Below are 26339 nucleotides of genomic sequence, written 5' to 3' on the forward strand. Positions count from 1 at the left end.
CTCCGCATTTGCTGGGCTGTGGCTTGGCTTCAGAGCCACAGTCGATCGCCGCTCACATTCTTCAAAGGCGCCTGAGGCTGTGTTTGCCCTTGTTTTCTGGATTTGGTCCCGCAGCCAGAAGATGGGTGCTTTATTGCCCCCCCCCCCCACTCAACCAGGTTAACAGGGTGCTTTATTCACGCAATCCTACTCCTGCACTGATCCTAAAATTCCTTACATTCATAACTAACAGATACCACACCTTGCACTACGTTGCAGACCTGTGCAAGAGTAGATCTCAGCGCAGTTAAGCTCTGTCGTGCATGAAGGAGTGTTCTGTGAGTGTTCTGTCTGCAGGAATGGAGCAACAGAAAAATATAAACAGTCTATAGTGCTGCTAATACTTATCCATATAGCTGCTGCAATTTTTTACACTGCTTATTACTCCTAAAAGAATATGTGAAGCACTACTTCACTTGGATTCACCATTGCTTATTTACCTCTACTTCATTTCATTCATCTTTTATAGCCTTGGTGGGAAGAACACAGGGTTTTGTTGTACATGTATTCTATTCTATTCGTCTAAGGGTGGGAAATTCCTCACATACTTTGTTAGTAAAGTGTGATAAAGTCTGATTCTGAAATCTGCTGTTACCACGTCACACTGGCGAGTACGAAGCTGTCTGACCTTGAAGCCAAACCTTATTCCCTCCCTCTTTCTCTCCCCGTCTCTCTATTCAGGTTACAGAGGCTACAAGCATCGCACTCAGATCTGTCTGCCCCCCCCCACCCACCACCAAGGGACCGTGACACCATTACATTAACATCGTTATAACCAGACAGTTGGAGGTACCCGCACGATTTAAATAGCAGTTGCAGCTGTGTTGCTGTCTGCGGCAGAGTGGAATCGTGATGAAGGAGATTCTGGTGATGTCGTTGCTTTCAGAAGAATAAACTCCCTTTCGGCTTTCCCATACCAGATCTCTCCCTCTCTCTTTCTCGCTCTCTCTGCCTCTCCTTCACTGTCTCCTTCTCTATTCCTCTTTCAATCAGGGCATATACTTTCTCAGAGAAGAACTTAAAGCCGCCCATCACCCAACATACATCTTCGTTTTGGCATAACCCCACAGTGGCCTTATTGAACCTTTGCAACCACACCAAACCTCATCTATGGCTCCCTCTAGTGGTCATGGAGGTCTTCTCTCCTAACCCACATGCTCTTTATTTGGTAAGTTTCACAGCTTTTGAGGCATGTTGTATTCGATATCTTTAGACAGAAGCCATTTATAAATCTACAGGACTATTGAACTCGGGTCACTGAAGGATCCCTGTTGGACATTTTTCATTCATTCATTGTAGAGATACATGATTCCCCTAAAATGTATTTTTCGTTGACTTGTGTCCTCTATTGTTAATATTTCTATAGCAGGCATGTTATTAGTCCTCTTTGGCTTAGCATTGGGGGGGGGGTCTCCCCTTGAAGAGATTGCTACACAAAAACATAAAGACATAACACTCATTGAGGAGACTGGATCCCCTCTGTAGCATGATGACACAGGCTGCCATGCACTGAAACAGGCTCACTATCCGCAGTGATGAGCGGCGTGACCTGACTCTCAATGAGTCTCAGTCAGAACGGCGTGGTCATCAGATTAATGAGCGGTCTGACAAAGACATAATTCACTTTGTGAGCAAACGGAGTGTGTCGCCCAGTACTGGGCACAGAGAGCAACTTTTTCTGCACAAAGGCCCAAGTGCTCCGCTGTGCTGCACTGTGTTGTGCTGTGCTGTGCTGCACGTCACCGGCCAAGGTTGCACGGATCAGCCCTTAAACTGTCACCGATGACAGCGGGAGCTACCGGCCTGGAAACCCATAAACCGCAGATCACCTGACAGGATACGGCGGTCCAGCAGGCTGGCGTGTCACTTGGCAGACGTCTGGGAAAAGCAGGATTTCTCCCAGAGGTGTAACTGGTGCGCCAGCAGGGGTGTGTGCTCAGATATCCATGCTAAAACAAGGTCCTGACTCATCTCCATCTTTAAAGATGTTCATTAAATCTGCATCTGAACAGTAGGACGTGCAACCTACAGTGTTTCTGCACACATGTTCCACTGAAACTCCCAGGAGACCATGTGGTCACCAAGCCAACCCCGTCCAGATAAAATCATACATGTGGTGACACCTCTGGTATGAAAATGCCTACCCAGCATTACTGGGGGTGGATGTTAACTGTGGTGAACTGATGATGTTCAAGTGAACCATGCCCTATAGCAGAGTTTCCCAGTCTGGTCCTTGGAGACCCCCAGTTAACATTTACTGGGAGCTGAGAAGGAGCAAAAGTGTGGACAATCTGAGGGTCCCTGAGGAGAAACACTGCCCTATAAGTAATGCCAATCCAATACACCATTAGTACTGTGATTAATTACGAGCTGGATGTTGGTTCAAATCCCATGTAACCTTCAGTATGACTTTTATTGAGTCTCAGAATATATAGCTGTGCAGCAGGGTATTATTTCAAGTCAGGGTGGACAAAAGGAATCAGATAAGGCACTGGTTAACAATGCTGCGGTAACCCCCCCACTGCGTAGTTTGCAAAAGCATTTCCACAGTAAATGGTACTCATGGTAAATCGGACATTCGTTACATTTTGCATTGAAGCGCCACAAAGCAAAGTTTCAAATCCAAACCAAAAACCGTACTTATAATGGTGTGTTTCATACCATATTCAATTATTATTATATTATAGGATTTTAGGTCTAAGTTCTGATACCAATATTTTCAATGTGTCTAAATAATAGACAGATATAAGCTGTGAAGGGGGGGGGGGTTAATGGCAGCATAAAGTATATTCCAGAAGGATCTGCCACACCTTCGGCCTGCTGCCATAAGGCCGCCTCCCAGTTAATAACCTGTGGATTCATTCAGTTATCGGCAAAGTGGGTCACAGCAGCTGGATTGCAGTGCAGCCTTCTCGGTTCTGATCCAAACTCCAGTTCCGCCGCTTTCGGCCTCGCAGACGTCACCTCCCAGCACAGCACGGCACCGTGATTACAGTAATTAATGTGGGCATTAATCTCGGGCAGCATTCTGACAGTTTGGCAGTGGGCCCAGGGGGACGGGAGGAATGGCCCACTTTCCAAAAGCAGGGGGGAGGGGGCTGCACCTAATAACCATCAATTTTCATTCTCGTGCCCCCTTCCCCTGCACATATCCTAATACCACTGATCTTTTTGAGGGAGGGCATGCAAGTACAGCGACAGCTGTGAAGGACAAACAGAAAACTGCATCAGCAAGAACAAGCTCGCTTTGTGCAGCATCACTCCCTATATATAGCATATCTAATAAAGAAGGTTATAAAATACATGAAGCCCTGAAGAAAAGCATGATACATAAAAGTAGCAAGGGGGGGAGGGATCTACAGTCCTGAGGGTGCTGCCCATTTAAAACATATCAGGACCAGCGTGGACACACGCGGACGAACACACACGCGGACGAACACACGCACACACAATCACTCCCCACTCGCCCGGAGGACGCCCCGTTTTCCTGTCCTCCTCTTCCTAATGACTCGGCTCCCCCACATAACCATTCGTCTCCTGCTTTTCCTTGTAGACCCCTCCATCTTCGGGTAGAACCTAGACACGCTTCTCATTCCCATTTGGCTCCTTGCCCACGGTCCCATTAGCGTCGTTTCCCCCCCTCCCCCCCCCCCCATTCTCACTCCCGGGCAGGATGTCTGTGGATACGGACCCGTTGACGGACCTCCCTCAGCCTGGTCTCTGGCAGACAGCAGTTTCCATCCTCCTTTAAACCCCTAAAGCAGGATTGCCGATTGGGGCAAACCCAGGTGGCATTGCTGCATAAATGGCTCATTGGCTCAGCTGCTCAGTGCTTCTTCACTGAGGCCTGGGTTTGACTCCCCCCTCGGCCTCAATTTGCCTGATTAATCCCAGGGACTCAGCTGACACCAGCAGGAATTTGCAAGAAAATACATATTTGCTTTACAGGAGAAATGGCAGCTGGAGATGTATGGGTGACAGTAATGGGAGCCGCTCCAGGGCCCAAGCTAACAGTGGGGTTTGGCTTTCAGGTCTGTTTCATGACTGCCATTAGAAAAAGACCCAGATAGCATGTTTTATGATGAGTGCAACCTTCATGCTGGGCTTATTACTTTTGTTTTATATGCGGTAATTGCAGGTGCGCATAAATTTAGCATTGTATTTTGTAGTTCCTTCCCAATCCACCCAAAGAAAAAGAAGATTTTAACCTGAACAGGGGATTTTTTTTAAGCTGGGGAGGCATAATTCATACAGAGGGCCCAACCATTTCATTAGCCAATGATATGTTTAAAATTGATGAGTGACAGAGGAATGGGCCAATCAGCTTTCAGCTAGGGACAGTGCCCCCGCGGTCCTGCCGCTGTATACGCCCCAGAACCTAAGCAACTCGCGAGTGCTGCAAATGGCATTTTCTCCAGATGCAAAGTGCGGAGGTTTAAACTGTAACTCAAGGGCTCCCTAGAGGATCGCTGTGCAGTGGGGATGGGGATTGGGGCAAGGAGGAGGGGGTGGCAAACAAATATTTGAGTGGCACTCTGCTGATTGGGTCAGACAGCTGAGGCCCCCTTGTCACTAAGTTGCCTAATCTTATTTTTTTCTGTTCAAGTCAAAACCGTGATTGGAGGAGTACTTGCGTGCATGAACAGCTGATTGGCTGAATCAGCCGTGGGTGTGTCCAGTTCCTTACTTGGGCATCACAGAAGGCAAAGGGTCCTGACTCTTGGAAACAGCCTAAAATGACAACAGCAGCACATCACGCCTACAACCTGCAGAGGAGACTAGCGAGTGACCTGACAGGTCAAAACCCTCCCCCTGTCGTTTCAGCCCGCACCCCAGGGAAGGCAAAGCAAGCCAGCGGAGCGGAACAGGGCAGCAGGTTCACGTTGGCCGAAAGCCCGGTGCTCACTGATGCGGACCAGGGGACTGTGAGGAGGACATTGCTGCCTGATGCAGAGCAGCACTGTGATAGGTTACAGGGAAGATGGCTCCCAGCACAGCAGAGTCACATCAGGACAAAGCGATGGGATTGTCCTCCTGAGCACTTACAACGTACGAGTGTGTAAGGCCACTTAAAGCGCCAGATAGATGCGTCCAGAGCCACACAGGGTAGGTGGTGTGATGTTCGGGGCGGTCCCAATTCTGCAGACCCCACCCACCATCTCATCTCACCGCAGAGCAGCTGGCGTGATCTCTCCCCCCCCCCCCCGTGCAGGTCCCTAGAGGCAGAACCGATGCAGAAGAGGACAGGCGGCCAAGCATCGATTACCATCTCGCAGGAAACAGAGATGGGCTGCTATGAAAGGAGAATATATCGTGCCGGCATTTCCAATAAGCGTGAATCCAAATAGGACACAAGCACGAGCTCGGCGATTTACACGAGCAGGCACAGAAACATGCACACTCTGCTCATCACATTCAGTTCTGTGACACTAACAAACCTTTACCAACTAAATGCTGTTGGAACAATGCAATCCCCAGAGAGCCCCGTCCCCTCACCCCCCAAATCTAATCCCTACTCCTCCCATAACCTCTGCAATTTCTACCACCACTTCCCCCCATAGAATTGCTTATTTGAACTATTTTCTACATTTTAGTATAATTATGCAGAATTATCAAAACTTTAAAATAACATACAGCTCAGGTAAAAAAAAAATCTGCATTTTAAAATCCTGATTTAATCCTGGTTCTGCTGGCACAAGGCCACACTGAGGCAGGCTAGAAGTTTCTAAGCAGGAGACACTGGCAATGACCAGAAACCAGCCAGGTAGAGGGCAGAAGCAACTTTCTAATGCCAGAGGTGACCGTTGGCTTATGCAACAGTTTCTCATGAATTGGAGGGTGACATCAAGTGACCTTCAAAAAGAATGCGAAACGTTAAGTGCACTGCTAGGACAATTCAAAACAGGCGCATAGAACAGGGACTGAAGTCCCATGAAGCAAGGGAGAAGACATTCATTCATCAGTAAGAAGTAGGGAAGAGCCAGACTGGAATTAGCAAAACATTAATTAATTATGCAGATGCACACCCATAAATTGAGAAATGAGTGAAACTGAAAATCTTGCTGTGGTCTCAGTTTTTCCCAGAGCTGTATTAGGGTTTAAGCACTGGGACGGGGTTGCAGGTTCAAATCCCTGGGTCAGCAGAGTGATGCCACCATGGGGCGGTTCAGCAAGGCCCTAAACCCCAATTGCTCCATGGACTGGCTGATCCTACTTTCTGCTCCACACCAGTTCCATGAGGTGGCCTCCTGAGATGCTTTTCCATCTGTCCCGAAGGAGGTCCGACGTACGCTGATCACTCATCAGCCGCTTCATCCTCACTATCTGGTCAAACTCCTCCAAAACCATGTCTTCTGCGTTTAGGTCAGGTGGCCAGGTCACTGTCCCTTGTAGGCTGCTCGGCGTATCCAAACTTCTGACTGGTGCTGTATGTTTTGAGTTTTAACACACAAAACCATATGAATTCCCTGGAATAAAGCCATTACCACACAAATAGGCTGCCCGAGGAACCTAAGGATCGACTTAAGCAGAATAAAAAAGCATAATCAGTCCTCAAATCAGTGCAGTACCTGACACTTTCAGCAACACCCCCTGCCCCCAGTGGTCCAGAGAACATATAGAGGGACACAGCGACAAATTCAAGAGGCACACAGGGCTGTCGGTGGAACAAGAGTCCCCTCTGCTGGCCGTATTAAGTACTGCAACTGGCAGGATAAAGCAGACAGACCAAACTGTGGGTGGAATCAATTTAATGGAATGTCTGCATGAATATCTACATTTACTTCAGACTCCTGCACACAGCATACTATTCCCGTGATATCAAAAAACAACACGTAACTATTAAAAAAAAAAAAAAAAAAAACAAAAACAAACAAAAAAAAAAAAAAAGCAGCACAAGTGAGCAGGAAGGGCCAGAGAGGCCTCACTGCGCCTTGCAGTTGTCGTCCTGCCTGGGTGACGGAGGCTGTATTGTACCACTCCAGTGCTCCAGTGAAGGACTGACATCTGAAGGAAACAGGGACACATTTATGAGCATTTCGGGATTAAGAGGTCACTTCACATTCCCCCCGCCAAAGCTGCAGCAGCTCCCATAATGCATTGCAGCAGTTAATTTACATCCAGATGCCTCTTTTCCAGGCTTTGTAAAGTGGCATTAAACACATCGATGGGTATGCCCCCCCTCCCCCCCCATACCGGAAATTGCCCCCAGGGTGGAGTTGTCGAAGAACTGCCGAGGGCAACCGAGGTGCACCCCATCGGAATGGGTGTCGAAGAACTTGCTCTTTGGAGAATCGAAGAGCCGGCCATCTGAAGATGTGACCAGCCGGCGCCCCCTTGTGGGAGTGTGGGGCGACTGCAGCTGCTGGGGGTGCGTATCTCTCCGGTTCTCCTTCAGTTGCGTGGCTCTGCGCCTCCACTTCACAGCCTCCTGATGACTGGTCACTTTACTGTCCCCCCCCACCACCACAGATACAGACATTAATGACAAGCTAGATCCCCACTCAATGGTAATTTCAGCTTCAAGAATATCTCTGGTCACAGAAGACACGTCCGTTCAGATAAAAGTACATTTAGACAGGTGGTATTTTTGTAATAATGCAGGTGGGGAGTGAATAGGTTCTAGAGGCTGGCTCTGTTTTTCGTCCCTTTCTGTAGCTGAATAGTCATAAGCTTCAGAAATGATCAGAACAGACACAAAACTCTTACATCTTCCCGAAAAGGAGGCGATCAAAATGATCAGCGACATTTAACTTTTCAGGAATTTAAACAGACCAATTCAGTACCACCCTGTGCCACATCTGCATCACTGCAGTGCTTCTCTCTCACCAGACCTGAGGCTACAGCTGTCTACAAGCACTTACATGTAATTCAAGCAATGGCCTATAATATACAACATCCTGGTAGGTAGGTAGATGACCCAGAAGCTGAATTTACCTCTCAGGATGAGCATTCTTCAACTGTCTCATGGCCTCTTTACCCATTAGAGGGCTCTGGAAAGTGCAGCCCCTTATGGCATCCAACATGTTGCATGACATTCCTGAATCAATCACAACTACATGGGATGAGAGGATAAATGTGGGAACAAAGTACACAGAATGCAATAGATCAGGCTTTATTGCCATTGGCTGGGACAGGAGAAGGCTTCTCCCCCATTGGTGTTTTAGCTGATGCCTTACCTGATTGGTCACAATGCACTGGTGTTCTGCAGGTCCCCTTGACTTTCTGTAAAGGCTCTTCTATAGGTTCCACACTTGGGGAGGCACAACATAAGAGCCATTTAGGACAGATTCCTGACCTGGAAGCTATCAGGGCAGCCCACAGCTACTGTGCCCTTGACCCAGCTGAGATAGTCAGCCCACATCTTACATGGCTTTGATAGATCAGAACTTCAAAATGGTGAGCAAAATGCACAAGCGTGGATTGAGCGCGGAGCGTGTCAGCACACCGTCTGTTCATACATCCACTGGCCAGCATCCTAACTCATTTGTCTAGCACTGGTTGATGGCAGAGCTGAACTGGCCATGTGTGAGCTGTACTATAGCATTCGCCATGTGTTAGAAGTTTGTGTTAAAAGTACCATACTGTACTGTGAATGCACAATTTTTGGATAAACAAATATACTGAATGTATCTACAATGCAATTCCAAATCCAGGCCGTGTTTTCAGTTCCCCCAGGTAGTTGTTTAATTATTACTGATTCTGATTGGTCAGAGGCTTCACACCTGACTGACAGGTAAAGGAAGGCTGGAAAACCAGCAGTGCTCGGACCTCGAGGACCGTGAGTTGAATAACCCTGATTTAAAGTATACGACAGGCTGGGAATAGGTGTACATGCAAAGTGCACTTTTATACAAGGGTCATGAACATACGCGATTTTGGAGTATCGCTGTGGGTTGCGGAAGTAATGACTCGCTCAAATTAAACATTACAGCACTTATGTATTCTAGTTGTTGAAACTGATTCAAAACATATCGGTATCAAAAAAGGAACAGAGCACTTACTCCTCTCGGTTCCGGGCAGACAGCACCACCCCCTTCGGGTCGTCCCTGAATTCCGTGTCCTTTCTCTGTAGCTCCATCCTGCTGTTAAACTAAGGAAAACCAAAAATGCCTAAATACCCCGAATACAGGTGTACAGAAGCAGGGTTTCTCTCTGAGTTCGTTGGCCTGCCATAATTAGCCATTTAATATCCCACATACAAAACCTGAACTAACAACTACCCAATCTAAAGCCTCTTCCTATACCACATGACCTACCTGGAAAGGGATCAGTCCCCCAATCAGAAACAGGCATACCTGATATTCCTTGAGTCTGTGCCGCAGGGTCTGTATGGCGTCGTCCCGCTCGCTCAGTTGGGCGTAAACGTCCTGCAGCTCTGTCTGCAGGAGCTGCGTGGCCTCCTTGTGGATGGAGACGCTGTGTTCCGCTTTGGCCAGGGCCTCCTCTAGCCCTGTTATCCTCGTCTCCTGCTCGAAGGAGGGGAGAGGGGTTAACCCTCATATGGAGACGCAGGACTGCTCCCTGTGGAGACTGACTGGCTCATTAAAGCAGCATCTCTGAGCCCCCCCCCCCCCCCCCAGCCGGTCTGCAGTTTTGCTCCTGCCAAACTGCCTGACATTGTGTCCACATATTTGCTCCCTCCAAGCTCCCGGGCAAAGATGTGAACTGTCTGGGGGGGGAGGGGGGATGGTTCCGAGGACCAGGTTGAGAAAGAGTCCATCATTTAACAAACAAGGACAAATCTCCAACAGAACCTGGGGGGGGGGGGAGATCCAAAGGCCTTCCACATACACAGCTCCACCTGGGCTGCAGGCTTTGGAAGATCAACACTCAGCCCTGCCCCCCCCCCCACCCCCACCTCCGTAAATAAGATAGAAATGAGTGAAAAGCAACACCAAAGCCAAGGGAGATCAGCCCCACAGCCCCGAGCGGCTGAAAATTCCGAGAGGATTCTGGAAAGAACAGGGATGCACGAGCGGAGACGGTCCACAGGCAAACTAAACAGCAGTAATACCTGAGGCTGCCACTGCGATGCCTCCTGCCCACACAACTGCCGCCAGAGTGACCCGTCAGCATCACTCTTCCTCAGCTCCTCTTCCTCGCCACTGTGATCCAACTAAGGGAAGGAAGGTTAAATGAACCACCATGAAACTCCAGGGGTGTCTGTGTGGTTCCTGGCACAGAGGGTGAGCTACACGATTCCCATGTACGGCCTGCTTGCGATGCCACACACCCACTGCACGGCGTCCCTCAGGTCTTCTCTCTTCTTCCTCACCTCCTCCAGCTCCTCAGCCACCTGCTGTGTCTAAGGGTGCAGGTGACACAATCAGCCTCTAGGTGGCACAGTGATGTAAGGAATTGAACTTAAATGGTTGATCAACACCCCCCCCACCATTTCAGACACCCAAACTGAACTGCTTTACTGCAATATCCTTGTGTATAAATAAAGATCCTCTGGGATTTCCCTAATCCCCAAATCCCTAATCCCACCATGAAGGACATCCAACTCACTCGTCCCTGAAGTTCATCCTGCTTCTTTTTCCAAACTGGTCCCTGCTGGTCCAGCACTCGCTGCGCTTGCGTGACCTGGAGACACACACCCAGCAGACCCTTTAGAAAAAGCCCAGACTGTGGCCAACCCCCCCCCCTCCAATCTGCTCTAATACAGCAGACAAAAATTTAGAACTCAGAATCAGGGAACTTTGGGTGCTTTCCCACTGCACTGGGTGCCACACTTTTGGTGCGGTTTCCTTCCCTACTTTCCCCTTTTCTGTTGACTTCCAGCCGAGTACCGGTACCTAAAGTGCCAAACCTACTGGGGGACTTTTTCGGTATTTTGGTACGTTGTGGTAGGATTGCAATGCTTTGTCGATTGGTTATGCAAATAGCCTGACTCTAAATGCAGTACAACCGCCATCTTGAAAAAAAGTTACAAACACAACGGTAAAATAAAAATTACTTGCGATCTGGTGGGAAGAACAGATACAAGACAGACTGGACCGACTGAAACCCGCTGTTTTCAGGGTCCAGTCACCGACTGGCTTAACCTGCTTCTCACTGGTCATGTTATTAGTTTCTTCAAGAGCAAATTAGGCAGCAACAGGCCACCCAGAGCACCTTTGAAAGCCTTTTCATGTTTACCCAGGACCCCGTGTTCCTGCAGACCCCTCATGAGCTGTCTCCCCCTTCCTTAGGCCCTCCAGCACCAACACTAACCTCTACTTATTTAACTTACTTCTGTACAAATACTTCACCTGCTCATTTTCTTCATCAAGCTCTTCACTCCTCCTTGATGGGACATTGTGGCCACCCAGTTTGTTCTTCCAGCTCATCTGCTCAACCTAAGAAAACCCAAGAGATATTTTAAGGGCCGTAACATAGATGGCGTGTCTGAATAACAATGCTGAATGAACAGAGCAGAAGCACCAGAGCAGCCCTAATCTCCAAACAGAACTTAAACAACAAGCAAGCAAGAACAAATGAGGTTCAGAGACTATAGCTCTGGGTTTCCCCAGTTCTATTAATCTGGCCTGGAGGGCTCTCTCCCTTACCTGGGACAGCTCCAGTTCGGCTACTCTGGCCTGCAGGGCCTTCTCCCTCTCCTGGGATAGCTCCAGTTCGGCTACTCTAGCCTGGAGGGCCTTCTCCCTCTCCTGGGACAACTCCAGTTCGGCTACTCTGGCCTGCAGGGCCTTCTCCCTCTCCTGGGACAGCTCCAACGCAGACCTCAAGCCAACTTCAACGTCTGAGGGGAAAAATTTCAGCTACTTAGAGACATGACTGAAGAGACACCAGCAGTGAAGCAGTAGATATTTACAAAAAAAACTCTAAAGCAGTTTATTATTATTATTATTATTATTATTATTATTATTATAATAATAATAATAATAATAATAATAAATAATAATATCTGCTGCTACCCCCCAAGCCCCTCCTGAGGGCCAGTCAGGCACACCCTGCTGCTGTCGTACCCACCTTTGGGACACGTCGCAGCCTGCACAGCCGTCAGCCTGTCATTCTCCTGAAAGGTCCGCTGTAGCTCCTTCAGCAGATCGGCCTCCATCTCCTTAAAGCGCTTCCTCTCCGCCTCCAGCCGCCCATGAAGACTCCGCAGCTCCTCCTCCATCTTCCCGTGGGCTTCGGCCATCGCAGACTGGTAGGATGCGCAGAGAGCGAGACATTAAACCCACACGCACGCCACCGAACATGCCAAGGCCCCCCCCCCCGCCCTGCCACACACCTCACTCTCCCGCAGAGCCTGTGTCTCCGAGCGCAGCATGGCCCACTCCTTCCGGGTGTCGCGGCTCAGCGTCTCCGCGTCCTGCAGGGAGCGCTTCAGCTGTCTGATCTCCTGGGCCGAGTCCTTATGGCGCTGTGGAGCGGAGAGGAAGCAGTCAGCGCACAGGCGGAACAGCGGGCGACTCCGGAGAGGGACGACCACAGCCACCTTAAGAAGCACCTCATGCACCATCAGAGCTCAAGTTACACAACTGATAAAACCATAATATTCATCCATTGGTCCACGTTCCACATTGCTTATCAAGCAAAGGATTGTGGGAAACCAGAAGCCCGTGCCAGGAAGGACATGGCATGAGGCAGGGGACATGCTGGACTGGCATTGCATGCAGAGCAGGGCACCCACACAGTATCTCACACCATGACCAACTTTAGATATGCCAGTGGACCCAAACACAAGCGTTAGGACTGTGGCAGAAAACCTACCTGAAGGAAACCTAAATAAACATGGCAAGAACAAATAAAGCCCACAGAGAGGATCCCACCAAGATCACAAAAAAAGAAGACTGACAAGGGCCTGCAGCTCTGTTATACAGTCCTCCTTCCTCTTCAGCTCTGCTACCATGGCTGCCAGATCCATCTGAAGAAAACAAGAAAGGAAACAACCATCAGTGAGGCGACCGTCACGGACAACATCCCAGGCGGATTAAACAAAGCACATTTACTGGGGTGGAGGAATGACCTGACAAACAACACGAAACAAACAGACACAAGCTACACATCTGAAAGCCTTGTTTGTTTCCCAAACACAAACAGGAGTCTGTAGACTCGCCTCCAGGTTCTGGATATGTGCCCCCGATGCATCCGCGACCTTCTTCAGAGAGGAGATTTCTTCGACCAGCTCTTTCTGAAGGCCGAACAAACAGCGAACATTCCATTGACTTGACAAGTCACCCATAAACCTCAACACTGCGGCCAAATCAACTAGCAGCCACTCCGATAATCCTTAACGGAGGATATATGAAATATACGTACACGTCACCGACATGGGAGTCTACCTAGGAGTCAGGTTTCGACAGACGTGACGGGATTCCTGCACACGCTAGGAACTATTTTTTCCGGCGAAGCTACTTCTCTCCCTCCAATAGTCACATCAGAAAACAGCCGCAAAGATGATCATTTCAGAGTTGAAACATTTGGTCAACAGGGAAAGCAGTGAACTGAAGCTTTCATACACTAATGGCTACACAGCTCCCACCCCCCCCCAGTGGGCAGTTAGTAAGTGTAGAGTACCTCACACTGCCTGGTGCTCTCCTGCTCCAGGGCCCTGAACTCCTCCATCTCCCGCCTCTCCTCGATATCCTTCAGGAAGTACTCCTTCTCCTGCTTCAGGGTCTGATTCTCCTCCTGCAGCGCACGGAGCTCCCTGGAGATGAAGTCGCACTCAGCAACCACCGCCGCCTGTTAGAGGGCGTGACCCGAGGCAATAACGAGGGAGGGGGGTTAGGAGCCGCCGAAGGGGACCCATGATCAACATGCGGAACGCGCGGCACGAAGAGGACCACCAACCTTCTCAGACATCAGAACTTCACAAAGCTGAATGGTCTCCTTCAGATCCCTCTTGCACTACGAGTTTCAAAATATTTCATAAATAGTGCATTCTATACAAAGTAATAGCCAAACATACATGCTCAGCTGTCAATTAAATATTTGTATGATATACGATGATATCAAACAATATACTTCATTTACTGTTCGCACAAGAATGAGTACAGGTACACTGGAATGAATACAATTTGCAGGGTCAGGCCATATACCCAGCACCCCAGGAACATTCTGGGGGGGGGGGGGGTTAAGGGCCTCACTGAAGGGCCCAACGGAGATGTGACTATTATGAGTAAGACCTCACTGTGTGTGTTGATGATTCCATGTCCCACTCTCGCCAGCGTGGGGAAGCAATAAAAACGGTCAATAGGATGTTGGGTTACATCTCTAGGTGTGTGGAGTTTAAGTCAAGGGAGGTGATGCTACGGTTTTACAATTCCTCGGTAAGACCCCACCTAGAATATTATGTGCAGGTTTGGTCACCATACCTTAAAAAGGACATTGCTGCCTTGGAAAGGGTTCAATGTAGGGCTACAAGAATGATTCCTGGTCTTAGAGAAATGTCTTATGAGGAGAGGTCAGCTGAGCTGAATCTGTTTAGCCTTGAGCAAAGGAGACTAATGGGGGACATGATCCAGGTATATAAGATTCTAACAGGTCTGGATGCTGTTCAGCCAAATGGCTACTTCAATATTACTTTAAAATACTAGAACTTGTGGCCATAAGTGGAAAATAGCATAACATTTTAAAATGAATTTGAGGAAGCACTTTACACAGCGTGTAGTTATAGTATGGAATAGTCTTCCTGCTAGTGTAGCGCAAGCTAAAACCCTGGGTTCCTTTAAATCAGAGCTAGATAGGATTTTAACAACTCTGAGCTTTTAGTTCAGTTCTCCCCAAATGGCCTCCTCTTGTTTGTAAATATCTTATGTTCTAATGCCAAGGATGGGACTCAAACCAGCAACTTTATCATCACAAACACAAAGGCTAACCCACTGAGCCACACACTGCCTCTCATTTCTTAATTCTAATATGGGACAAGGGATGTATTGTAGCAGCAAATGTTCTATATTCCTCCCCCATGACACCCATATTAAATTTTTCGGGAATTCTCCCCTCAGGATCACTACAACCAGAGATCAGCTCTTCGGGTTGTTAAACGCACTAATCAAACCCACATCTCGGGTTGGCATTCTGTAGTCAGACTACCTCTTCCTGGAGCTCCTGGTCTGCAGTCTGTCCTTTGGCCTCCAGCCTCTTCTCTGGCTCAGCCTCCCTCTTCCCAGGGGTCTCCACATGCAGCTGCAGGCCCAGCCCAGCCTCCCCTGTCAATGACTCATGGCTGCGGCGGCGAAACAAACAGCAGCTCGAGGAAACTGAAACATGGCTGCAGTGAGGCAGGCGAGGGAGAGGCAGGCGAGGGAGAGGCAGGCGAGGGAGAGGCAGGCGAGGGAGAGGCAGGCGAGGGAGAGGCAGGCGAGGGAGAGGCAGGCGAGGGAGAGGCAGGCGAGGGAGAGGCAGGCGAGGGAGAGGCAGGCGAGGGAGAGGCAGGCGAGGGAGAGGCAGGCGAGGGAGAGGCAGGCTCACCTGAGGAGGAGGCCATCCAGAGTCCCATCGGTGCTGATCAACGTGTCACCCAAGACCTCGTCCAGGATGTCACTGTGGCATCCAGTGCTCTCACCCTCTGTTTGGACAAAAACCACCACTGACTTGCAACCCAAAACAGGAATATAAATAAAATATCACAAAGGTTCGATTCTATTAAAACAGCCATTTCAAGCTAACATACTTGCTTGTCAGAATTACAGAACATAATGCTGTTTTACTAGGTCAATTGTACTGAGGTACATTCAAAAGGTACAAGCGAAGTTACCCTCCAAGGATTTTAAAGTCCACCCAATCGTCATCTTCAGAATCGAATTACGTACAAGCACCAAAACACCAACATTAATAACAAATGGAATCTCTCTCTCAAAGCTGATTCAGCAGCAGCTGACAACTCACCCATACTAAAGTTCTTGGTGTTATAGCCATCGTCCACATGATCGACACTTTGCGCGTTTTTCATGCGCAAAGAGCCACCTTCAGCAACATCTTCCCTGCATGATACATAAAGTAAAAGCTGGAAAATGGCATTCACTCATATTCTTACAGTAACAACTATGATGTCTACACAAAGGTCACAGAAAATTAGGTTCTTTACAGTGGATATTCCTAATCACCGTAACAGAAACAGAATATGTGCAGGCATAACAGGTTGGCAGACCAGTTCAAGAGGAATATTATGTGCTGGTTACTGTAATTAAGGTAGAAATATGAGCTGTAAAACAGATAATGAGCATCATTCATAAAATATCAGTCTTTCTGGATTAGGACTAATTGAATTATGCTTTTCACTACAGGGTACAAGAACAATTGTACACACCGTAAATCTCAATAAATTGGGAAATTTCATTTGTCGGCACTGGACTTGAAAATGACCCAGTGCACCAAACAAGTCTGAAGTTAGCTTCTTATTTGCAGCTCGTTATTCGGATTTTCCAGTCTACCTTAAATGCTGGGCATATTTCCGGGCCTGATTGGGAGTGGAAAGACGTTTGCGTTTGTCTCATTTTCTGTTAAAATACACACAATCTATTACTGAAACTGCAAAGATATGTACATTCCTCAAAGTGGTAACAAGTCAGTAGAATTGTGTTCAATTAATACGAATCGAAAGCCTAATGAAGTTCTGAAGGTAAGCCTCGCTAAATGAGCCCCCCTACAGGCGCAATCGCGTCATTGAATTGGGCTGCGCAGCATTTAAGGGCGCTTTTCCACCGCACCAGGTACCGTACTTTAGGTACTTCCATAAAGTACCATAAGTATGGTACTTCTTTTGTGTCGGTTTTCCACTGGTGTATTGCATAACCAATCGACAGCAAATACGTTTGCAAGTCCAACCCTGAAGTACCTAAGTACCAAAGCTGGTTTGGCACTTTCGGTACTGGTACTCGACCGGAAATCAATAGAAAAGCAAAAGTACCTTAAGTACCGTACTTTGTGCGGTGGAAAAGCGCCCTAAGGTGAAGAGGGTGTTGTTCCGAATAAGGAGCTGAGAAAAAGGAGCCAACTTCAGCCTCGTGTGCAACGAGGCTGCACCAAACGACCCTATGATATATGTGCTATTCGCTGTCTTCTGAACATTGTCGGGTATTATTACCCTTAAGACTTAGCGTATCTGGGTACGATTGTAGCTTCTCTCTTTACAACCGACTGGCACAGCGCCTCGACTGCATCAGCGACACCCCTCAATACTCCAACATATTACAAAACAGCTACTTTCCCGCTCCAGTTTCCGCAAAATTGATCACCATGTTGAGTATTTCTACATTATTCACTATATACCATACTCGTATTCTAACTCTAAGATCGATAACCTAGCTATGTAGTCAGATAACCAGCCGTGTTGGTTTTTAAGAGAAAGGACAATCTCACCTCTGTACCGATGTTCCAACATGAAGATCAAACCGAAATGTTGATTCATCTGTCATATTCGGCGATGTAATTCACCAGTAGCAATTTATTTCGTATACAGTGCAAAGACTGTTTGCTAATGAACTAGCAGGCTAACATAACTTCTGCTCAGTGTTTAAATTTTGGTACTTTACGTTCATTGGATAGCGTCACTGAGTGGGCTGTACCAAGTAAAGAGGAACGCCACACATTAGTAAATTGTGTAGGAATATAATACAGCTTTTATCAAAATAAGATTGTAAACATTTACATGATGTTGGAGATATATATGCACTTTTTCCAATAATTATAAAAAGTTTTCTTATACGATTGCGTTTTCTTTTCTTCACTGTCAGTGTCATAAACGCGAGACGCCTTTACGTCATCACTCGGTGCCAGTTTTCAACACATGGAATTCAGCGTGTTTATAGTACCTGGCTTGTATGTCTAATTAGGTCCTGTAGTCAGTTATGGACGCTTTTACTAAACGTGTACAAAATCCAAACGGCACGTCACATTTTAATGTAAAATAATTGAAAGTCAGAAATATTTCAAGAGGTTTTAATATGCGTCTGGGTTCTCTGTTTTCTGAAAACACTATCTCTTGTCAACCGGGTATTTGATTTAATTCCACTAGAAAATTTTGGACGATGTCACTTTTCCTGATAAATAGGTATGTATGCAAAGTTTTCTTTTTGGGGATATAGTGTTGTGTAATCATTTACGGTTCAATGGGTTGTCATGTGGGAAAAAATCTTTTTATATCTGCAATAGTTTACCAGCTGTCTTTGATAATGTACAGAGTAATTGCGTTATACAAAAAATCGTATGTATGTCTGTTCATTTACAGTTAGTACAATGTTCTGGTTGGTTTTCAGGTATCTGGGAGATGAAGATGACAATATTCAATCTACAAGTGAGTCTCGATCTAAAGCCCTGCTGACAAAACTTCAGGAGCAGGCCAGAGTAAGACAGCAACTACAGGCTTCAGCTAAACAGGAAGAATTGGAAACTACTGGTGACCCACCAGGAACAAGACCAAAAAGACACCGAGATGAGGAAGCAGCAACTAATGAAAGAGAACCAAAAAAGAAGAGGAAGAGAAAGGCAGACCAGTCACTTGGGGATGAACGTTTGAGTGTAGAGACCACCAAAGTAGAGGACAGCCTGCCAAGCAAGAAGAAGAAGAAGAAGAAAGAAAAACCAGGTGAGTATGACCTTACGTGACGCAGTAGCTGCTAGTGTAATGGTTAAAAATATAGGCTAAGCTGAAGGTTATCAGTATAGGTTTTGCTCTTATTATAACTCCGTCTGATACTTGATAGATTTGGATGTGCAAATCGGAATAACTGTGGATGTACATTTTGATTAATAATAGTAACAGTAATAAAAGATCACTGTAGTGATGCATGTTTTCCAGTATTGTAGAGAATTTCCAGAAGTATGCATATCTATTCACAAATTTGCAAGGCGTTTAGACACACTGTCGATGTTACAGAGGAGAAGATAAAGGAGAGTTTGGTGAAGAAGAAACAAAAACAGAAAGCTAGCACACCTGAGACCACAGAGGAGTTAGTGGATGAGGAAGAGGAGGAGAAAGATGATGAAGACGGCATCAAAGGGACAGAAGAACATCCTGAGCAGCTCAGCAGTTCAGACCAGAAGATGTCTGATTCAGGTTTTACCATCTTGGGCGGATTTGAGAGCAAACCAGTACAGAAGGTATCCATGCATCTCCATTCAGGTAAAGCTTTAATCACTGTCCGGTTCTGAAGAGCTTAGCTCTGTTTATCATCCACATCCAGGTTCAAATGGTTCTGCCCCAGTGGCTTGCTAAGCCAGATATGGTCCAAAGAGACATCAGCCAGAACCTGGTCCCAATCAGTGAGGTGCAAGGAATATGCCCCCATCTGCTGAAGAAGCTAGACAGCAATGGGATACAGCATTTTTTCCCAGGTGAGAAAACAACATGTCTGAAGGCCATTGCCATCTTGACTGTCTTGAGCTCCAGATTATTGTGGCTGCACTAGGTCAGTAGATGGTGAATATTCCTCCTGTAGATGGATTCATCCCCACTAGAGGTGAGTCCAGTGAGGCTGGTGTCATCCGCAAACTTCAGTAGCTTGACATGGCTGGAGGTGTAGCTGTTAGTGTGCAGAGAGAACAGCAGGGGTGACAGGACGCAGCCTTGAGGGGAACCGGTGCTTATGGTCTGGTGGTCAGAGATGTCCTTCCCCAGCTTAACTTTCTGCTTCCTGTTGGACAGGAAGTTGGTGAACCATCTGCAGGTGGAGTTTGGCAAACCCTGCTAGGGGAGCTTGACCAGGGGTAGAGGTGGAACGATCGTATTAATGCAGAACTGAAGTCCGCAAAACGGATTCTGGCGTAGAATCCAGGAGAATCTAAGTGTTGGAGGACGAACTGAAGAGCCATGTTGACAGAGTCGTCTGCGGACCTATTGTCTCTGTAGACAAACTGCATTGTGTCCAAGAGAGAGTCGGTGATGGATCTGATATGAAACAGTACAAGACACTCCAACGACTGCATTACTACTTAGGTCATGGCGACGGGTCTGAAGTTGTTAAGTCCTATGATGCTGGGCTTTTTGGGTATGGGAACGATGGTGGAGGTTTTGAAGCAGTCTGGCACATGGCAAGTCTCCAGGGAGGTGTTGGAGAGATCTGTGAGCACCGGAGAGTGTTGTTCAGCACAATGCTTCAGTGTGGCAGGGGAGACAGAGTCATTGAATTGGGCTAAAGCATCTTGTTAACGTCCCATTCAGAAAGAATGGTGGTAGAGGGAGGGGGGTCATTTAGAGTGGTTGGAAGTGTCCTGTTTGGTGTCCTTCACCGCCTTGCACGCATCCTTGTACACATCCCGGTCCCTGCCCCTAAAAGCCTTTTCCTTCTCCAAACGTAACCGTTTGACTTTAGCTGTGAACCAGGGTTTGTCATTATTATAGCTCACTCTGGTGTCTGTTGGAAATACAGCAGACTTCACAAAAGCTGGTGTAAGACGTCACAGCATCACTGTACTCATCCAGGCTATCATTCGCAGTCCTGAAAATGTTCCAGTCCTGAGTTGGAAGCCAGGCAGCTGCAGTGCCGAGTCCAGTATGGTACCACATAGCCATGATTGCGTAAAGCGCAATATTCAGGACATGGGGAAGTCTCTGTTTTTCTTCATCATTAGTTGTGATCTGTCCATTTTATTACTCATTGAACGCACGTTGGAGAGGAATATTCCCGGTAGCAGTGTTCGTAAACCGCGCCTTCGGAGACGGGCCAGCATGCCGGCGTGGCTTCCTCTTCGCTTGTGTTTCACTGCACGCCCAAGGGCAAGAGCACAGATGAAGTGAGAAATATAGAAAGCAAATCCACTGGCAACATTTCTCTGATGTTCATGATCTCTTCTCTAGTGAAAATGACATTGTTTCCACAACACACTGAATTAACAAACAAAACAAGACAGCCAAGTGCACACCAAAATGCTGAGTTCTACGTTTGAAATGCTATCGTTTTCTGATCCATGTGAAAAATCAGTTGCTATTTTGAGAGTAATCAAAGAGCGGTCCCTTGACGTGAGTACTTGGCATTGTGGGTAAAACACAGAGGTGGGGAAACCTTAGTCTGTTTCTTTCTCAATGTCCACAGTGCAAACAGAGGTGATCCCCGCCGTCCTCGAGGGCGTCAGCAACGGCCTGCTGGTGGGCCGGGGTGGGTACAGGCCAAGAGACATCTGTGTGTCTGCCCCAACCGGGAGCGGGAAGACGCTGGCCTTCGTGGTCCCAGTTGTCCAGGTAGAGTTGAATGCCCCGGGTTGTTCTCAGTGCAGAGGCTGGAGGTCGCACATATATTGACCTTTGACCCTGTGCCCCATCTCCTCAGGCTCTCCTGAAGCGGGTGCTGTGTGAAGTGCGGGTGCTGGTGGTGCTGCCCACCAAGGAGCTGGCACAGCAGGTGCTGAGCATCTCTCCAGGGCTGGGGACCTCACAGCCCCCTCAGATGCCCCACATTAAATTCACGGGGGCACCGTGTGGCCGTCGTTTTCCGGCTAGGTTTTCTCTTGGATGACACTCGTTCTTGCTTCTGGGCAGGTCGGTAAGGTGTTCCACTCCTACGTGGAAGGCACCAGCCTGAAAGTGGTCATGCTCATCGGCCAGAAGTCTCTAGCTGCAGAACAGGCTTCCCTCCTGGAACAAAGGTAAGTCGCGAGAAGTGCGTTCCTAGGACGTGACTGGCAGGAGGCCCCAACAGTGATGGACATGTACTGGATATATGGTAGAGCTTAGGCAGATTAACGGTACTACCATAAAATATAAACAAGGATTCATATCTTGCTGGATGTTTAGAACAAAGCTTTGGTTCCCAGACCTCTTCTCAGTGGCCCCTCAGCCAATCCATGTATTATTCGTAAAATTTCACCACCAGCTCAATATTTAGAAGGACAGTAGTGGCTCGATGGTTAGGGAAGCACACTTGTAACTGAAAGATTGTAGGTTTGAATCCCCGACCAGCAATGCACTGCTGAGGTACCCTGAGCAAGGTACCGTCCCCAAGCACTGCTCCCCAGGCGCTGAATTAGCTGCCCCCTGCTATGTCACGATGTCACATATGAGTTAAATGCAGAGGACACATTTCATTGTTGTGCACTGTGTGCTGTGGTGTGTCGACAATGACCACTGATCACTTAATTGGATTGGATTGGATCCATGGATTGGATACCATGTGGGGATGTAGCTGGGGGGAGGGAATAAGGGTTAACGTAAGGTTAAGTGGGCTAAGGAGCCCCTTAGCAGATCACCCCCGAAGATTTAAGGGGGTGAAGGGGGGACTTCCCATCTCATTTACTGGATCCATTTATTTTTCATTAAAACCTTTTGCTGTCCAACTGTATATTGTATCTATTCATTCCCCCTCCATAACGTTGCCCTGCACCATACTCCAATTATTTTGGGTATTAATACACACTTTTTTTTTTTACTTTGCACAGTACTGTATAGTATTGGAAACATCAGAGAGAAACATTGCAGTACATCTCTGTCTGGTCTCTTTACCACAGTGGTTCCAGGTATCGGAGCTTGGCGGACATCGTTGTGGCAACCCCTGGACGACTGGTCGACCACATCAACATGACCTCAGGCTTCAGTCTGCAACACCTTCGCTTCCTTGTGAGTGCAGTTGAGCACCATTGTCTCTAAGAGCCCCGCAGAGGTTGATGTCACGTTCCTCCTTCCCTGCCCTTGGACGTGAGGTCTAAGGTCGTCCCTTATGTGCCGCCGTAGGTGATCGACGAGGCAGACCGGATGATCGACAGCATGCACCAGTCCTGGCTGAGTCAGGTGACGAAGGCCGTGTACAGCAGGTCGGATGGTTCCTCGGTCTTTGGGAGGAAAGAACCCGGACCGATCACGGCATTAAGGTGAGAGTGCAGTGCAAGGTGAACAAGGGTATGAAATTCAGTTCAAATTTTATTTTTATATAGCGCCTTTCACAACAGAGTCACCCAAGGCACTTTGCATGGGTGTGTTGTGATACATTCCTGTATCATTTACACAAAAAATTCAAAAACCGAGAAAAAGGAAGACAAAAAAATGTCTGGCAAGTACGGAGACCCTAGGGGGTCCAAGGTCCGCCCGCCCAACATTATAGGAACAGAAAGAGTGGGCTTGCTTGCTAAAAGCAAGATGCAAACTGTGGTCAAGGGCAAAGCCAAAGTCCGTCGGTGAGTCAGGTCTCCACGCCAGCCTGTGTAGGTTGTCAGATTGAAGGCTGCACCCAGAACATTACAGTTCATAGGTCACATCCACGATGTCAGCCTTCCACGGGACGGAACCAGGACTCCAGCTCAGATGGATCTTCAGAAGCTGCAGTGGTGCAGTATCACCAGCTTGATTACTCTGCCCCTGGATGGGGGAACTTTCTACCCCAGTAAACACTGCAATAAAATATTCAGCAAGTGAATTCATTAGCATGAATACGCCAGTTGCTGCCTGCTACCATTTTCCAATTTAGGTGCCGGTATTATACAGAATATGTGACAAAAATGAACTGTAACTATGATGTATAACACTTTGTGTGTAGGAGTCAGGGGAATTTAATGCGTGGGATTTCTCTCCTCCTCCCATGTGCTGTGATGCCCCCCCCTGCGTCGCCCCTCCGCAGCATGTTACAGCCCCAGACGCCCCTGCAGAAGCTGCTCTTCTCCGCAACGCTCACCCAGAATCCGGAGAAGCTGCAGCAGCTGGGCCTGTACCGGCCACGCCTCTTCAGCTCCGCCCACAGGGGGCCGGCCTCTGATAATGACTCCGCCCAGCCCGAGGAGAAGTTTATCTTTCCTCCAGGCCTGACGGTGCGTGTCTGTGCGGGGCCCCCTGCTGGCTGCTCTGTGCCTCTGACAGGGCCGTGTCTAGGTTATATTTCATTCTACATTTGCTCTTTAGTGTTAAACTTAATTAAATTTAATTTTCTTGTTTAATAGTTGCTCTTCTCTGTAGTGGTTCAGTGAGTTGCTGACCTCCATGGTTGGGGGTTCAGTTCCCCCCCTGTGGTGAGCAGTTTGCATGTTCTTCTTGGGGTTTTTTCTCCAGTTGCTGTCCACTGTACAAGAATGCTTGAGAGAACTGGCATTGCCCTGCCTGTCGCCCTGCCTTTGTGAGAACAGGCTGTGGCCTCGCTGTGACCCTCTAATACACTGTTTACCAGCCTAATCACTGGGGGACCCCCAGACAGATTACATTTTTGCTCCCTTCCAAAACGTGGATTGTCTAGGGGTTGGGAAACAGTGTTGCAATATACTTGTGTACGTGTGATGTTTGACTGCAAGGTCCTCCTGTTTGGTATTTAAATGCTAACAGTTAACCCCCCTCCCCCACACCAGGAATTCTACGTGCCCTGTACCCTGAGCAAAAAGCCGCTCCTCATCCTCCACTTCATCCTGCACCTCAAGTTCAGCCCCGTCCTGTGCTTCACCAACTCCAGGGAGGCGGCCCACAGGTAAGCATGGGAGGACGCACCTACCCTACACTTCGGACAGCTTTGTTGAGTCCCCCGTCATTTCCGGAACCCGTCGAGACCCGCCGCTCATTGACCGTTAGCTTTCGGGGCTCTTTGTCGAGCATCCTGCTCTCACTGTTGACTTTTTGAACCAATTGTCAGTCACCGCTGCTTGTCCGTTTCTCCACTACAGGCTGTGTGTGCTGGTGCAGCTGTTCGGGGGGGTCCAGGTAGCGGAGTTCTCCTCACAGCTGAGCCCCAGCGAGAGGAAGAGAGCCCTGAAGGGGTTTGAACAGGGCAAAATCCAGCTGTAAGTGTGCACTGCTACATGTGCGTGTGTCCACTGCGCAGTATGTAAAACATATCTAAGATGTTTATTAAAAGAACGTTCTGAAGTACTTTGTTGGTTCAAAGGTTAATCAGCACGGACGCTGCAGCACGGGGCATCGACTTGGTGGGCGTGAAGTATGTGATTAATTACGACGCTCCACAGTTCATCAGGACTTACGTTCACAGGTGGGTTGTGTGGGCGTTGGGCCGGATGCTGTGCTCCCCCTAGTGGTGATTCGGGGGTGCTAGCCCAGTTCCTCTACCTTAGGACTGCTCTTAGAAGCAGGGATGCTGTAAGATCAGTCTTAATCAGTGTTTCTCAGGGACCCACACAGTCCTTGCTTTTGATCCTTCCCTGCTTCCTGCTAGATAAGTCTACATTTTTGTTAAAACGTGCAAAAACTTGGTTTGTCTAGCGGTCCCGAAAGACTGAGTTGAGAAACACTGGTCTTGATGATGACATCATCTTTTCTGCCATAGGGTGGGGAGGACTGCCAGGGCAGGCAAAGCAGGACTGGCCTTCACATTCCTGCTGGGAATCCAGGTGAGACCTGAATCCCTACGGCATGGGCCCGCTCACGTACTCTGCGGACAAGCTCCCGTTCTTCAGAGCTCACTGCGGAGCTGAATGATTCTTTGCTCTGGTTCTGTACAGGAGAAGAGGTTCCTGCAGATGTTGAGCGATGCAGGGAGCCCGGGGATTCAGAAGCAGATAATCAAGCCCGAGAACTTGAAGGCGATGGAGTCGCAGTACGAGAGGACCTTGCTAGAACTGAAGAAGGTCATCAAGGTAAGATCTGCAAGGAGAGACTCGGAGAGCATTGTGGCATATTTATTATTTATAGGAAGATGGGTTTTTTTTTTAACTTACACTGCTCACAGAAAGTCTTGGGACGCTTGCTTAGAACAGAAAGTAACAATGTGCACTGGTTTCATAACAAAAGCTCATTGACAAGCCATATATAACATATCTGCACACATCTTCCACACAGACATTTTCTTTTTATTAAATGTCATTTTTTACCTGACTCAGTTTTGTTCTTGCCACTTTGCTATTAATTGTAGTTCTAGTTATTGCTGTTTTGTGTTTTATGTTATTGCAAAGGTGTTAAAGATTCCAATGTTGCGTGTTAATTGACTTTCTAACTATTTTAGAAACTATAATTTGGGTTTCAGTTTATTAGTACTTAAAATTAATGTTTTACTTTAAAACTTCTGGTTGTTTCTAATATGATATATGTTTGTAAACCAATGAATGAAGTAATGTTTTTTGTTATATTGAAAATAGGTTTTTTACTGAACTAAGCAAGTGTCCCAAGAATTTTTGTGAGCATTGTCGGTAACCCTTAGCATCAATGAACATGAGATGTTTCTTCTGGCGAGATTTCAAATCTGATTTCAGCTCTTTAATATTAGATTATTGGGTGCATGTTGTTTATAACGTTAATCTTTGCCTCTTGTCTTTAAACAGGATGAAAGAGCCAAGAAGAAGCAAATTTAGGACCAAGAATATTTATAATTTGCAGATAAAACCCAAGAAATATTGCCTTTGTCTTACCTCATATTTTTATTAAAAACTTAAACCCACATGTATTTTATGTCCTGAGAATGGAGTGTGCACCTGCTATCGCTGATATT

General features: G+C 47.6%; 2 protein-coding genes across 4 annotated transcripts; one reads left to right on the top strand and one right to left on the bottom strand.

The window, feature by feature from the left end:
- Positions 1-6771: 6771 nt before the first annotated feature.
- LOC111851791 (uncharacterized) lies at positions 6772-17540 on the bottom strand. Of its 3 annotated transcripts, none has more exons than XM_072705767.1 (21): positions 17359-17540; positions 15886-15980; positions 15469-15565; positions 15091-15223; positions 13846-13902; positions 13570-13737; positions 13109-13183; positions 12848-12916; positions 12281-12412; positions 12016-12193; positions 11592-11785; positions 11295-11381; positions 10552-10626; positions 10274-10345; positions 10055-10156; positions 9336-9506; positions 9042-9130; positions 8217-8290; positions 7975-8077; positions 7234-7487; positions 6772-7044 (listed from the first exon to the last, which is right to left on the bottom strand). In XM_072705767.1, exons 1-21 carry the CDS (start codon positions 17412-17414, stop codon positions 6962-6964), a joined length of 2364 nt encoding a protein of 787 aa, XP_072561868.1. In that variant the 5' UTR covers positions 17415-17540; the 3' UTR covers positions 6772-6961. The 3 variants fall into 3 exon arrangements, with proteins under 3 accessions (XP_072561868.1, XP_023682804.2, XP_023682805.2); XM_023827036.2 differs by having other exon boundaries at positions 7975-8092; positions 17359-17539; XM_023827037.2 differs by lacking the exon at positions 13109-13183 and having other exon boundaries at positions 7975-8092.
- A 205-nt stretch (positions 17541-17745) lies between these two features.
- Positions 17746-26288, top strand: ddx51 (DEAD (Asp-Glu-Ala-Asp) box polypeptide 51). Its single transcript, XM_023827039.2, has 16 exons — positions 17746-18049; positions 18255-18583; positions 18875-19098; positions 19182-19332; positions 21030-21175; positions 21264-21335; positions 21473-21579; positions 22438-22546; positions 22661-22797; positions 23541-23727; positions 24256-24371; positions 24565-24681; positions 24786-24887; positions 25182-25245; positions 25357-25491; positions 26173-26288. Exons 1-16 carry the CDS (start codon positions 18027-18029, stop codon positions 26200-26202), a joined length of 2049 nt encoding a protein of 682 aa, XP_023682807.2. The 5' UTR covers positions 17746-18026; the 3' UTR covers positions 26203-26288.
- The last annotated feature ends 51 nt before the right edge of the window (positions 26289-26339 follow it).

Source organism: Paramormyrops kingsleyae, chromosome 2 (genome assembly GCF_048594095.1).
Source record: "Paramormyrops kingsleyae isolate MSU_618 chromosome 2, PKINGS_0.4, whole genome shotgun sequence".
Lineage (NCBI taxonomy): Eukaryota > Metazoa > Chordata > Actinopteri > Osteoglossiformes > Mormyridae > Paramormyrops > Paramormyrops kingsleyae.